The 12,167-nt window shown below is 36.5% G+C and overlaps 5 protein-coding genes across 5 annotated transcripts; 3 read left to right on the top strand and 2 right to left on the bottom strand.

Moving 5' to 3' along the window:
• Window positions 1-714: 714 nt before the first annotated feature.
• On the bottom strand, window positions 715-2,098 carry LOC149735934 (ADP/ATP translocase 3-like). Its single transcript, XM_089878041.1, has one exon. The coding sequence runs from the start codon at window positions 1,930-1,932 to the stop codon at window positions 1,021-1,023; it is 912 nt and encodes a 303-aa protein (XP_089734167.1). The 5' UTR covers window positions 1,933-2,098; the 3' UTR covers window positions 715-1,020.
• Window positions 2,099-2,440: 342 nt separating this feature from the next.
• On the top strand, window positions 2,441-5,438 carry LOC149735933 (uncharacterized). Its single transcript, XM_089878012.1, has one exon. The coding sequence runs from the start codon at window positions 2,659-2,661 to the stop codon at window positions 4,714-4,716; it is 2,058 nt and encodes a 685-aa protein (XP_089734138.1). The 5' UTR covers window positions 2,441-2,658; the 3' UTR covers window positions 4,717-5,438.
• A 40-nt stretch (window positions 5,439-5,478) lies between these two features.
• Window positions 5,479-6,675, top strand: LOC149735932 (mitochondrial ubiquitin ligase activator of NFKB 1-like). Its single transcript, XM_089878033.1, has one exon. The coding sequence runs from the start codon at window positions 5,479-5,481 to the stop codon at window positions 6,559-6,561; it is 1,083 nt and encodes a 360-aa protein (XP_089734159.1). The 3' UTR covers window positions 6,562-6,675.
• Window positions 6,676-6,778: 103 nt separating this feature from the next.
• Window positions 6,779-8,369, top strand: LOC149735931 (uncharacterized). The gene has a single exon (XM_089878022.1). It carries the CDS (start codon window positions 6,781-6,783, stop codon window positions 8,344-8,346), a length of 1,566 nt encoding a protein of 521 aa, XP_089734148.1. The 5' UTR covers window positions 6,779-6,780; the 3' UTR covers window positions 8,347-8,369.
• Window positions 8,370-8,846: 477 nt separating this feature from the next.
• Window positions 8,847-12,164, bottom strand: LOC149735930 (ADP-ribosylation factor-related protein 1-like). Its single transcript, XM_089878046.1, has 5 exons — window positions 12,022-12,164; window positions 11,571-11,658; window positions 10,144-10,308; window positions 9,350-9,521; window positions 8,847-9,116 (listed from the first exon to the last, which is right to left on the bottom strand). Exons 1-5 carry the CDS (start codon window positions 12,112-12,114, stop codon window positions 9,029-9,031), a joined length of 606 nt encoding a protein of 201 aa, XP_089734172.1. The 5' UTR covers window positions 12,115-12,164; the 3' UTR covers window positions 8,847-9,028.
• Between the last annotated feature and the right edge of the window lie 3 nt (window positions 12,165-12,167).

Raw genomic sequence — 12,167 nt, 5'->3', positions numbered from 1 at the left:
GCTACAATATCGTTTAAAAAACGAATTGGATTGGCACATCGGGTTATTAACACCGACCTGCGGATTTGTTAAGCGTATTGATTTATGTAACTGAACTACGTAACTGACAAAATGTAATGAAAACGCCGGTAAAAATCAATAGAAAATATGTTTGTACAAATTGCTTAGTGCAATCAGTTTTTTTTTAGCTTGATTGCACACATGTTAGAGCGTTCTCTATAGGTACTATACTGTTCTAATACCGACGAAAGCTTAAATCTGAAAACCGTGCAGCGAAAACCCGTTAAGTTGTCTATGACTCTATGCTGTGACGTATAGTCATTGGATACGATTACAAAATTTCTTGCCGGTGTATCCAATAGCGACCAATGGGTTCACGCGGTTATATAAAGCACAATACCTGTGTTCTTGAACAAAGCGATCGAAGGTCGGCTGAATGTTAATATCCACACTACTGTGACTTAGCCGGCGTTACGCCGGATTTAACCCGCCTGCGTAGCTTTGACGTATCACAACGACATTAACTCTTACCGGCATAGTAAATGATTAAATTAACCGCCTAATACATAAGTTTTGTTTGACCTTACGTTTTGTCCTACTCCTGTTTAATGAAAATTAAAGTTACTACACTCAATCCAAATGTTTCAGTATTCCCTTTTTAATGTTACTTTTGTCCAATCTAAAAGAATTACACTGTTTACCAAATAATGAAACTTGTTTTACCGGTTCCGAATTAATTTATTAGGAAAAATATTAACAGCAACGTTGCACAACACAAAATGACCGACTCTGTTGTAACAACAACAGGGCAATTTCGCTAAGTTTTCAACACGAAAATCGTACACTTGAGTCATAATTATAAGTTAAGGGTGAATTTTCTAAAGAGAGAATGATAAAACCTCACAAAAGAGCAAGATAAGTTGTCTATGAAGGAAAAACTTCACTTAAGTGGATCATATTTTTTGGAATAATGCATTACATAATAGAAGAAATATTTAAACCACCAAAATGTTCATGATTTTAGTGAACGGAGGTTCCAAAGAAGAGATTCTTCAATTCGTCGTAGAGGACAAGCACCAAAGCTCCTCCTGTGCCTCTTAAGATGTTGGAAAATGCTCCCTTGAAGAAAGCCTTGCCTCCCTCTTGCTGCCTGATCTTTCTCCAGCAGTCGATGGTGCCCTTGTACATCAGATCCTCCTTTGCTCTTCCGGACTGCATCATCATTCGTCGTCGGACAGTGTCGAATGGGTACGACAAAATTCCAGCTCCAGTGGTGACAACTTGCGCAATGGCCCAACTTACAATGATTGGCGTGTTCTTGGGGTCTGGGAGCATTCCCTTAACAGTGTCATAGGTACCGAAATAAGCGGCACGGTACACAATGATACCTTGGATTGAGACAAGGAAACCTTGGTAAAGACCACGGACACCATCTCGCTTTGCAATGGTAGTAATGCAGTTACCAAGACCAGTGAATTCACGACCTTTGCCGCTGCCAACGTCAGCAGCTAATCTTGTTCTGGCAAAATCAAGTGGGTAGACAAAGCACAACCCAGTTGCACCAGCAGCACCACCTGAAGCAAGATTTCCGAGAAAGTAGCGACCGAATTGCTTCTTTTTGTCAACGCCGGCCAAGAAAATTTGCTTGTATGTATCCTTGAAAGCGAAGTTAAGAGCCTGGGTTGGGAAGTAACGAATAACGTTTGCCATGTTACCTCTCCAGAAGGAGATCATGCCCTGCTCTTTCGGGATTCGAACGAAGCAGTCCACGATCCCCTTGTATTGATCTTCAACGGCAATTTGTTTGGAAGCGGCTTGAACTTGGAGCAGAAGTTTTACTCTTTCAATTGGGGCGACGATGGTTTTGGAAATAGCCGCGGCTGTGCCACCGACAGCAAGATCCTGGGCGAAACTTTTGGCGCTGAAAGGCATTTTTGATAAATTTTCTTCTTGTCTTCGACTTGAAACAAAAAATTGAACGTCTGACTGGTCTGCTGGTACAGATTGAAGTGGATAGAACTGCCAAAGCTAAGCAAGGTTGAAATGAACGACCTTTATTTTAACTTCCAGAATCCCGGATGTAAAACGTTGCCAGTGTACCTTTTTCTGGTACCCTCACACTCAAACTCGATTGCGCAATCGCACTGAATTTCGCATTAAAACGACATATTTTGTTAAAAATATAATACAAAATCATTTTTACATAAAAATTATTATCCAGTTATAATAAAATGTGTGACTAAGCAAACTTACGCATATTAAAAGATTAACAGCATTAAAGGCGAAACTTTATTTTTTGCGACAAAATCCAACAGTCTGAATAAATGTAACATATTTTCTCTAATAAATCTGTGTTTTTAATATACTTTCCTTTAAAATTTGTCTCAACAGTCGTGGATTTAAGAAGTGAAATTCCATTTACGCTTTAGGGGATTTTACGATGACGTAGCAAAATAGTAAGCAGTTCGGTATAGTAAGCTTATAATGGCAGGCTGGTTTCATCGTTATTTGACTGAAATAGGAACTTCATATTTTATTTGCGTACGAAATATCTTAACCAATTGTTTTTCATCGAATAAAACAACCGTGTACAGTCTCAGATTGATTGTATTAAACTTATACAACGTGCTGTAGGTAAGTTCCTGTTTTCCAGTGAAAATGAATAAGCATCCTCGAACAAGAACAATGTCGACAGGCAACGACTGTGTAGTATGTGCCCACCCTATTGACGTGTATGCTGTTGGACACTGTGACCATGTTATCTGCTTTAAGTGTTCAACAAAGATGAGATTGCTCTGTAAAGAGAAATATTGTCCTGTTTGCCGAAAAGAGTTAAAAAAGGTGATATTCTCGTCCAACAAAAATAATTTTGTCAACCTCAATGCTAAAAGGCTAATTAAAGAGACTCGTTACAATTTGAATGTATTTTTTACTGATGCTGCTACGGAGACAAAGTTTATAAAACTGCTGGAACATCGGTGCCAAATTTGCCCTGATAGACCTCCTGATACTAACTTTCAGAACCTAAAATCTCACATACGTAAAGAGCATGGCATGTACCATTGCGAAATTTGTCTAGAGCATAACCGAAATTTTACTAGTGAGTATAAAGTGTACAGTAGGAAAGACCTGGCCACACACAAGCGCGTTGGGGACGCAGATGACCGCTCCCACAAAGGCCACCCACTATGTAAGTTTTGTGACGAACGTTACCTTGATGATGATAAATTGTTTCACCATCTGCGTACGGAGCATTTCTACTGTCACTTGTGTGAGCACCTTCACTCAAATGATTTCTATGACAACTATATAGAATTACGGAAGCATTTTAAAAGCGACCATTTCCTATGTGAAATAGCAAACTGTAAAAATGAAGAATTTACATCAGTTTTCTCATCTGAGATTGACCTAAAAGCACACTGTGCTGTGGCTCATAAAGATATGAAGTCTAAACAACAACAAAAACAAGACCGGCAGATTAATTTAGGTTTTCAATACACAAGGAGACCCCCACCTGCCTCAAGAGGAAGAAGGCCACACAATCCTCATCGATCAGCTGCTGCATTTGAGGATTCAAATGACATGGAACTAGCAGCAGCCATGTCACTGTCTATGAAGGATGTAGCCCCAGCACCTACAGAGCCAGATGCTCCGGTTACAAAAGATCAAAAGCCACCTGTAAAGCAAGAGCCAGCGCAGCCATCTCTTTCAAACCTCATAGAATCTAACCAGTTTCCAGGTTTAGGTGACACAGCTTCAGCTGCACCACCAAAACCAATCCCGGCTGTTTTAAGGGAAAAGAAACCAGAAGCTGCTGCAGCTCCACTTTGGACACCCAAGTCAAACTACCCATTACAAAGCAATAGTACTAATGACTTTCCTGCTCTAAGTCAACCAACTACTAAACCTAAACCATTCCTTCAGCCCCAAGCCGTTGCAAAGAAGCCTACAAAACAAAAACAGCCACCTCAAAGTGCGCCCAACTTAAATTCAAGACAAAATACGAACTCTGCTAGTTTAAAAAGTGAAGACGATTTTCCCTCTTTTTCAAAACCAAAACAGCCACTTCAAAAAGGTCCAAACTGGAAATCCCGACAAAATGTGAACTTTACGATCTTAAAAAGTGAAGAGGACTTTCCTTCTTTAGGAGGAACTGCTAAACCAGTTGCACCATGGAAAACCCAGCAAAATTCAGTCATTAAAAAAACATACATAAAACCAGTGGCTGTTCATAACAAAACCTCTACTGTTAATGCCAATAAAAAGAAACCAATATCTTTGGAAGTAAGACAGAAAAATCGTTCTGTAGTTGGCTATGCAGGAAATTCTAATGAAGAATACTCCGATAGTTTTGTAACAACGTCGCAAAACTTCCATCGCTCTGACAAATCAAGTTTAACTAGAATGGTGCAAGATACTTCGCTATTAGATGAACCGGCACATTACGAACTGGGCTCAAATATAACAGTCACTAAACAGCAGCCAGTAAGTAAGCCAGCTATGAAGCAAAAGGCATTTACAAAGGAGGAACAAGACTTCCCAGCTTTGTATGCAAGTGGGGAAATACACTGGGCACATGCGGAGCCTGTTTACCGACATAACATACCTTCTCATTATACTTACAATGACCACTACCCATCTAATTCACATACAGACCAGCAACAAAATGGAACGGATTTAAAATTGTCGAACATTTTTGATTTCCCTTCATTATAACATGCCTCTTGCTTATTTAATGCTCATCTATTCAATTTCTTTCTTCTGTTCTAGACCTTTTCCGATTGTACTAACTGTTTACAATAAACTGTTCTATTGGCTTTTATTGTTTGTTTAATTTATATGTAATAATATTGCTCTGGGTGCCCAACCTTGAGTTATCTGCACTGAATTCATTTAAAAAAGTGGGAGCAATAAGTTAGATTTGTTTTTTACATAAGCTTGTCTTAACCATCTCTGCCTTTAAAAAGTTTGGCGCATATAGGCTCCTATATCGTACACTGCAGACCCCAAAAATTATGATATAGTAGGGTGGAGGAAGATGGAACACCTTTAGCACATAATATCCAAAAATCCTGATCGTGTTTTAAACAATTAAAAACGGTCTATGAGAGTTGTGGGGATACGGTTTTATAATCCTTTGAATGTTCTTTGTTCACTACCACATGGAACAAGAAAATAGAATGAAAAAGTGTCCCATCTTCCCCCACCCTGACCCTACTATATAATATTTTAATATTTGTTCATGTTATTGCTGGTTTTTAATTAAGGATTTTGTGTAATGTTGTGGTGATTAAGCTGGTTTGGTTAAAGCTTTCTGGGTTTTAAAATGCTTTGAATGATTAAAGAATGTTATGACAAATAAAGAATAATTTTATGGCCATATTAAACACATGCAGTGTTTTAATTAATTGCAGTAATGGAGAATTTCGTTTATGTAGGTGTAGCGGGGATATGATGTAATTGCTAGAAAAGAATAAAATGTTTGAGTCACTGCTTCAGTTGGTGGATGAACGGTTCATCATTGAATCAACACTGTTAGCATTGGGTAGCTCATTGTCCGCTATTTTCTACTATCTTCAACACAAGTATAATGCTAAAGCTGACCAGTTGGAAGATGCTGTTATGCTTGATCTGGATTCAAACCTGAGATCGATGGTCAGAGATGCCCCTCATGGAATCATTCCATATGCTGCCATTAATGGCCATGTTAGGTGTGATGGTAATCCGTTAAGCTGCGACTCATTGCCAGAAATCAAGGGAGTTTTTTGGGAAAAAACTACAGCTGAGCATAAAGATGTGTGGGCCAAGTATTCAAACACTTGGCATAGCGTTAACCATACAGTTTCATCTCTATCTAAAAGAACACCCTTTTTTTTAAGCAAAGACTCAAAGTCTAAAGTTGAAGTAATCGACCCTGAAAAGTCTGCATGGTTTTCTGACAGTGTTGAAGTTGTACATGACTCCTACACACCACAATCACAGTCAGTTGTGGATAGTATTGTTGGCTTTGTAAGTGGTGAACGGTTAAAGGGCTTCAGCACCACAGAAAAAATGCTCCGCCTTGGCTCAAAGCTGTGTGTAATTGGAGAGATTGTGTTCGAGGACAATACTCTGAAAATTCGCCAACCTGCTGTAGGTTATGGTGAATACATTGTCAGTAAATTTTCCCAGAGCGAGATTGTGTCTTCCTTTCGAAGCAAGGGTAAATTCTGGAAAGGCTTTTCTATAATCATAGGAGCTTCGTCTGTAGTTGCGATATATTTCATTGTGAGAAGATTGAGGAAGAAATGGATAAGACTTCAGCAGGAGCAGAGGACACAAGAGGAGATGCGAGAAGTTCGACTGCAAAGAGCTCATAGAGCAAGACAGGCGAACAGGGAACCAGAATCAAATAATGACAATTCATGTGTTGTTTGTCTAACTAACCCCCGCGAATGTATTCTGTTAGACTGTGGGCATATTTGTGTTTGTATAGATTGTTTAGAAGCTCTGCCTTCGCCCAAACAATGTCCAGTCTGCAGGTCAGATGTAGCACGTAGTTTACCAATTTTTGTTGCGTAATTTCTTGTGATTTGTTATCAGGCAAAGCTTTGTGTTGCAGTTTAATAAATATCATGCTTACAAACCATTTTATACTTTATATCCTAGTTTATGTTATTTTCTCTTTAACTGTAGGCAGTAGAGTAGGCAATCATAATGTTAAACTTTTAATCAGTAGAGATTTTTTGTTACATCTTGTAAATATAAGAATTATTCATTCGTGTATTTTACCATTGAAACATGGATGAACCAAACAATTCTGAAGACTTGTTCTCAAACCAAGAACACTCCTGCATGCGCATCACTGCAGAAGAAAATGAAACTGGCTTGAGCATCACTGAATACAGCCAAAACTATCAGCACGACAGTATGATGTCTTTAACTCAGAAACAAAAGCTGGAGAACCTTAGAACAGCCATAAGTCGATATCACAAACTAGCACATAAAAGTATTAGTGATCTTGAAAATGTAGAGCAAGCTGGTCCTAATGACATTTGTTATGTTAAATTGGTTGCATGCGTTTTGAGTATTGTTCCGATACATGAAATATGGGTGAGGTCGGCCTTAGCATGGAAAGCAAGGGCCACTGTGGTTCTGGGACACCCAGGTCAACGAAAACCACTGAAAATATGCCTTTGGGGAGATTTCTGTAAGCACGCTCTCAGTTTAGAAATAGGGGATATGGTTTGTCTTGCTGGTTTCAAAGTAAAAACATTTAATAATGCGACAGTCATTCTTCTTAATCGGTTTAGTTCTTTTATAAACTTTGGGAGTTCTATGTTGATACAGAAACAAGATCAAGCAATAACGCTGCTAAAACAATGTGCAGAATGGTATATGGAAAAACATGGTTTAGAATGCAAAGTTATGAACAAGCTTTCAGTTCTCGACGAACAAGTTGAAATGGTAAGGGATTTTGAATCTCTAATACCAGGTCATGTGGTTCATATCCAGGGCAAGCCAATAGCCTTTAAAGGGGCAACAAGGAAAACTGAGACTTCTTTTGTGTGCATGCGTGACAGATCAGGTAATCTCTGTAGACTGTATTTGCATGGGAGTGCAACCCAATGGGAAAAGCGGGTCATAAAGTTTTCAAAGTACCTGTGGGAATTTTACAATGTAGCTTGTTGTTCTTCTTATGATGAAAAGGTTGGACTTCATACTTCAGTATTCTCATCAGCTCAGTGTTTATTTGAAGAGAAAAATTTAAATAAATCTGAATCTCAGTACCCTTCGGTTTCTTCTTACAGGGAATTGGAAAAGTTTACAACTAACAATTTTACAGTTTGCTTAAACAATGTACAGATTCTACAATGTACAGTGTTGATATCAGAGCCTACAACCATAACTAAACTATCAACAGAAAGCAACTATAAACAATGGTTGCAATCGCTGCTAAAAATTTGCAGTGCTGATTTACTTAATGCTACCAAACCACTGACGTTAGCCTGTCAGTTTATGAATGACACAACTATCTTTGAAGTTCATATGAAGCATCAGACACTGTTGGAAAGTTTAGGCTTCTTTCATGAAAAATCATGCAGACAACAATCTTTTACAAATTACTGGGCAACTGCACAAAATATTTACTCTGGTATACTAAACACTTGTGTAGAATCTTGCTCTTGTAACTGGCATCTAACAGAAGATGCTTGCATTAAACTAAAAGCTTTGTTTACTAAATTTAAAAAACTAGAGGTGCTTGTCACAGCGGAGCAATTTGAAGACGAAATTATCCAGAATTTGCAAGTTTTTGTTAATAAATTAATCTGCAGCGATCTGTACAAAGTAACTTGTGTAAGTTAGTTTTAAATAAAATACATAATATATTTTTTTGTACTATTACATTTTGTCAATTTGAATAAGATAACTATTGTATGAGCTTATAAAACAGAGATATAAGGAAACCCATAAGAAATGTAAAGAACACGAAAATAATTAAAGTTTGTAAAAAGATAAATAATAAACACCAATGCTAAGCAATCAGCCCACAGAAACAAATGAAACATTACCTACAATCTACAAACACTGGATTCTATATAGATAAACATAGAAACTCATATTTTAACAGTGGTATATTCTAAAATGTACGTCAGGTTGGCCACCTGTATTAATATAAGGCTGGTTCTATCGATACCTGGAAGGCAAAGGGCAGATATAGCAGGGTTGGGAAAGATGGGACACCTTTAGCACATAGTATTCAAGTATCCTGATGGAGTTTTAAACAATTAACAACAGTCTATGGGAGCCAAGAGAATATGGTTTTATAATTCTTTAAATGTTCTTTGTTTACCACCAATATGGACCAGAAATTATAATAAACAGGCGTCCCATCTTACCTCACTTTTCTATATATAGAAATAACCTTATAGGAGTAACAAGTCATTAACAGTTATGTTTTTGAATGGTGATGTGAGATTGTGGTTTATAGTGTCACTATACGAAGCAGTAGGCAGTATATTGCACGAGTATGTTGATAGGTTGATCTTCACGTGATGGCTTTCTCACGTGGAGGTCGATATGGATTACGTTGAACACTCTTCACCATCCATTCTATTCCTTCGTTCACACCTTGGCTGGAATGTTGGTGGAGAATTTAGAAAATTTACAAAAAAATGAAAAACAATATGCCAAGTTACAGCTTTTTTCAATAAGATCATACCTTTATGCCTATAGCAAAAACATATACACTAGGGTAAATAAGTTACATTTTCTCCAATTTCATTTACAATACAATTTAATCAAATTTAGCCACTTTTTATCGTGTAATGCAAAACTGTCTTATTGATAAATGAATGAAAACACACACCCGGTAAGTGCAGATGCGGATCGTATCATACAATCTCTGGTTTCTACACTCGCAGATTCATCATGGAAAACTTGTTTTACATCAAGCACAGTTAAGCAGTCTGGTATATCTTGTTTGTTTGCCAATATGAGTAGAGGTACAGTGCTCAGGTGTTCACTAGACAGCATTTTATCTGTGTAAGGTGTTCCAAGTTCACTCAATAGAAATCGAATTGGGAATTAATAATTCAAAATTAAAGGCACCAAGTTGCTACTATTGGACAGGCTAAAACAAAATGTAAAATTAATAAAAAAAGATTAAAAAGTAATTTAATTAATAAGGCTCTCTAATTAAACTATGGCTGAAAAACGTATTGATTATTTTAGGCCATACTAATTGCATTATACTGAGGTACATATTTTGTTTTAACCTGAGCCTGTATGGTTTAATGTGCTCATATAATTTAGATAAAAATGTATTGGGTATAGTAAATGAGTGATATATATTTAGTACATTTAAATGAAGAATATACACATACATACACTATACACATATAACAATATATGAATAAAATAGTTTTCATTGGATAATAACACAAGCCTGACCTGATATTGACCATTCATAATAGTATTATTAACACATGGTAACTGCTAATTGGCAATATATTTAAATGTTTGAATGTTTATTTTTAAGTATTGGTAGACTATTGGATAATGAGCAAAATTTTCATTGGATCACACCTAGTTCAATAATCTGCCTTGTTATAGGACCTCAACCATATAGAGTTGAATAAAAAACAGAAGTAAAAATCTCACCGTAAGCTTTTTTCGATTCTTCTAGCCTTCCTTTATCTGCTGAGTCAATAAGGTAGATGATGCCATGCGACTCAGCATAATATTTATCCCACAAACTTTGTAATTCCTCCTGTCCACCTAGATCCCAGAACATTAGTCTTGAACCACTGATGTCAATCTTTCCAACTGTTAAAACAAATTCAATTATTTTAGCTGATAATGTGTCACTGTATCCTGTATGGCGGACAAAACAATTGCCAGAGATATTTTCACAATTATACACTTGACGGCAACAATACATATTTTAAAGAAATTTATAACGGATCAGAAATGTTAGATTTAAGTTTCATGTAACGCATTTTTTCAAAGAAAAGAACAACCTAATATATATATATACACATAAATACTTCTATATTTGTACTCAAAGTCCCAACCAAAGGGCATACATGAAACCCAACATGGTCAATGTGTTTGTTCTGCCTAGGGATGCACATTACAGAATAATTAGGTATTCTAGGATATCCTAGAATACTTTATTTCGAATCTAGAATTCCGAATCTAGAATTTCGAATCTTTTCATATTTATAGGAAAAAGAAATTTTACCCACAAAAGTCAGTTTATTGACCCTTTCATAGCAGCCTTGGGTCATGAGCTGTAAAATGATCAAAAATTGTACTATTGGGTAGTTTTTGCGTCATGAAACGTATAGCAGGCTATGAAAAGACGTTACGAAACGTTTACTCTCGAAAGTCCCACAAACACAAAAATATTTTTTTTCAAAATTAATAAGTTTCAAAAATTGTTAATATAGTATATGAGGTGACGTGTAATGACGTCATTAAACAGAATACCGAATCCCGTAATAAGATTCGAATACAAAAGGATTCGAATCTCACGGATTCGAAATTCTGTAATGTGCATCCCTAGTTCTGCCATATTCAACATACAAAACATAGGAGAATATGCTAATGGTTTATTAAAACAAGACGCAACACATACTGGATACACACAAAACACCTGCTCCTGTTTTCTTTGTAATTTGATCTCTCTCATACAGGTTTGTTCACAAATACAACTGGATAATTTGTTTTGTCAAGTTGTATTGATACTTTACGTGGAAACATGTTCATCAGAACAAACCAAAGGGCAAAGACTTTCCAATGTTAGTGACATTGTTACCACAAATATAAAACAACAACTCAATAAATTTATGCTGCTTTTATAGTTTTGAAAGGAAAATGTATAAATATAATGCTTGTGTTTGGGTGAATGAATCGTAGCTTAATCATTACCCAAAAAGTTACAAATGTGGTGCAACAGCTTAAGTTAAGTGTGCCTAATATGCCACCTTTGCTACACAATAAAGAGCCCTTGTCATGTACAATTAGGGAATTTCACCACTTGTGACTTCTTTTCTAACAAGTGGATTAATTTTGAAAGTACTTACTGTTCAATCCAACAGTGGCAGTGATCTTGTTAAGGTTGATACCTTTGTTGTTTTTGTTGAACTTTGTCTTTGTTTGTTCAAGGAAAGTCTGGAGAAGTTTGTGGTTAATATTGGAAAACATTTGGAAAGCAAACGATGATTCCGTTAAGTCAACATAATAACGTGTGGTAAGCCACGTACACATACACATGTTGTTAACCATGATTAAAAGCAAAGCCAGTGGTAAAGCCTCTGTTTTAATCCTTTCCCTTTTACAACCTAATCAATGTGATGTACCCTAGTATAATAAGCAATGACTAAACTCTTTTAAAACATAGAACTAGTCATTGCAATTTTACCCATTGCAAATTTTGCTTACTGTGCAACTTAGCTAACACACTTAATGCTAAAAAATGTCAATATATTTAATATGAACATAACAGCATACAACTAAACTTGGTATGTGACTTACAGTTTTTCCTGCATTGTCCAAGCCAAGAATCAAAATGCAAAACTCATCTTTTTGAAAAGTGTATTTCCACAAGCCAGACAGCAATGAATACATTGCAGTGTTTGGAAATTACCAAGTTATAAAAACATTTAGTTACAATTCTATGG

Source organism: Ciona robusta, chromosome 5 (genome assembly GCF_009617815.1).
Source record: "Ciona robusta chromosome 5, ASM961781v2".
Taxonomy (NCBI): Eukaryota; Metazoa; Chordata; class Ascidiacea; order Phlebobranchia; family Cionidae; genus Ciona; species Ciona robusta.
This window is presented reverse-complemented; position numbering and strand designations above follow the sequence as displayed.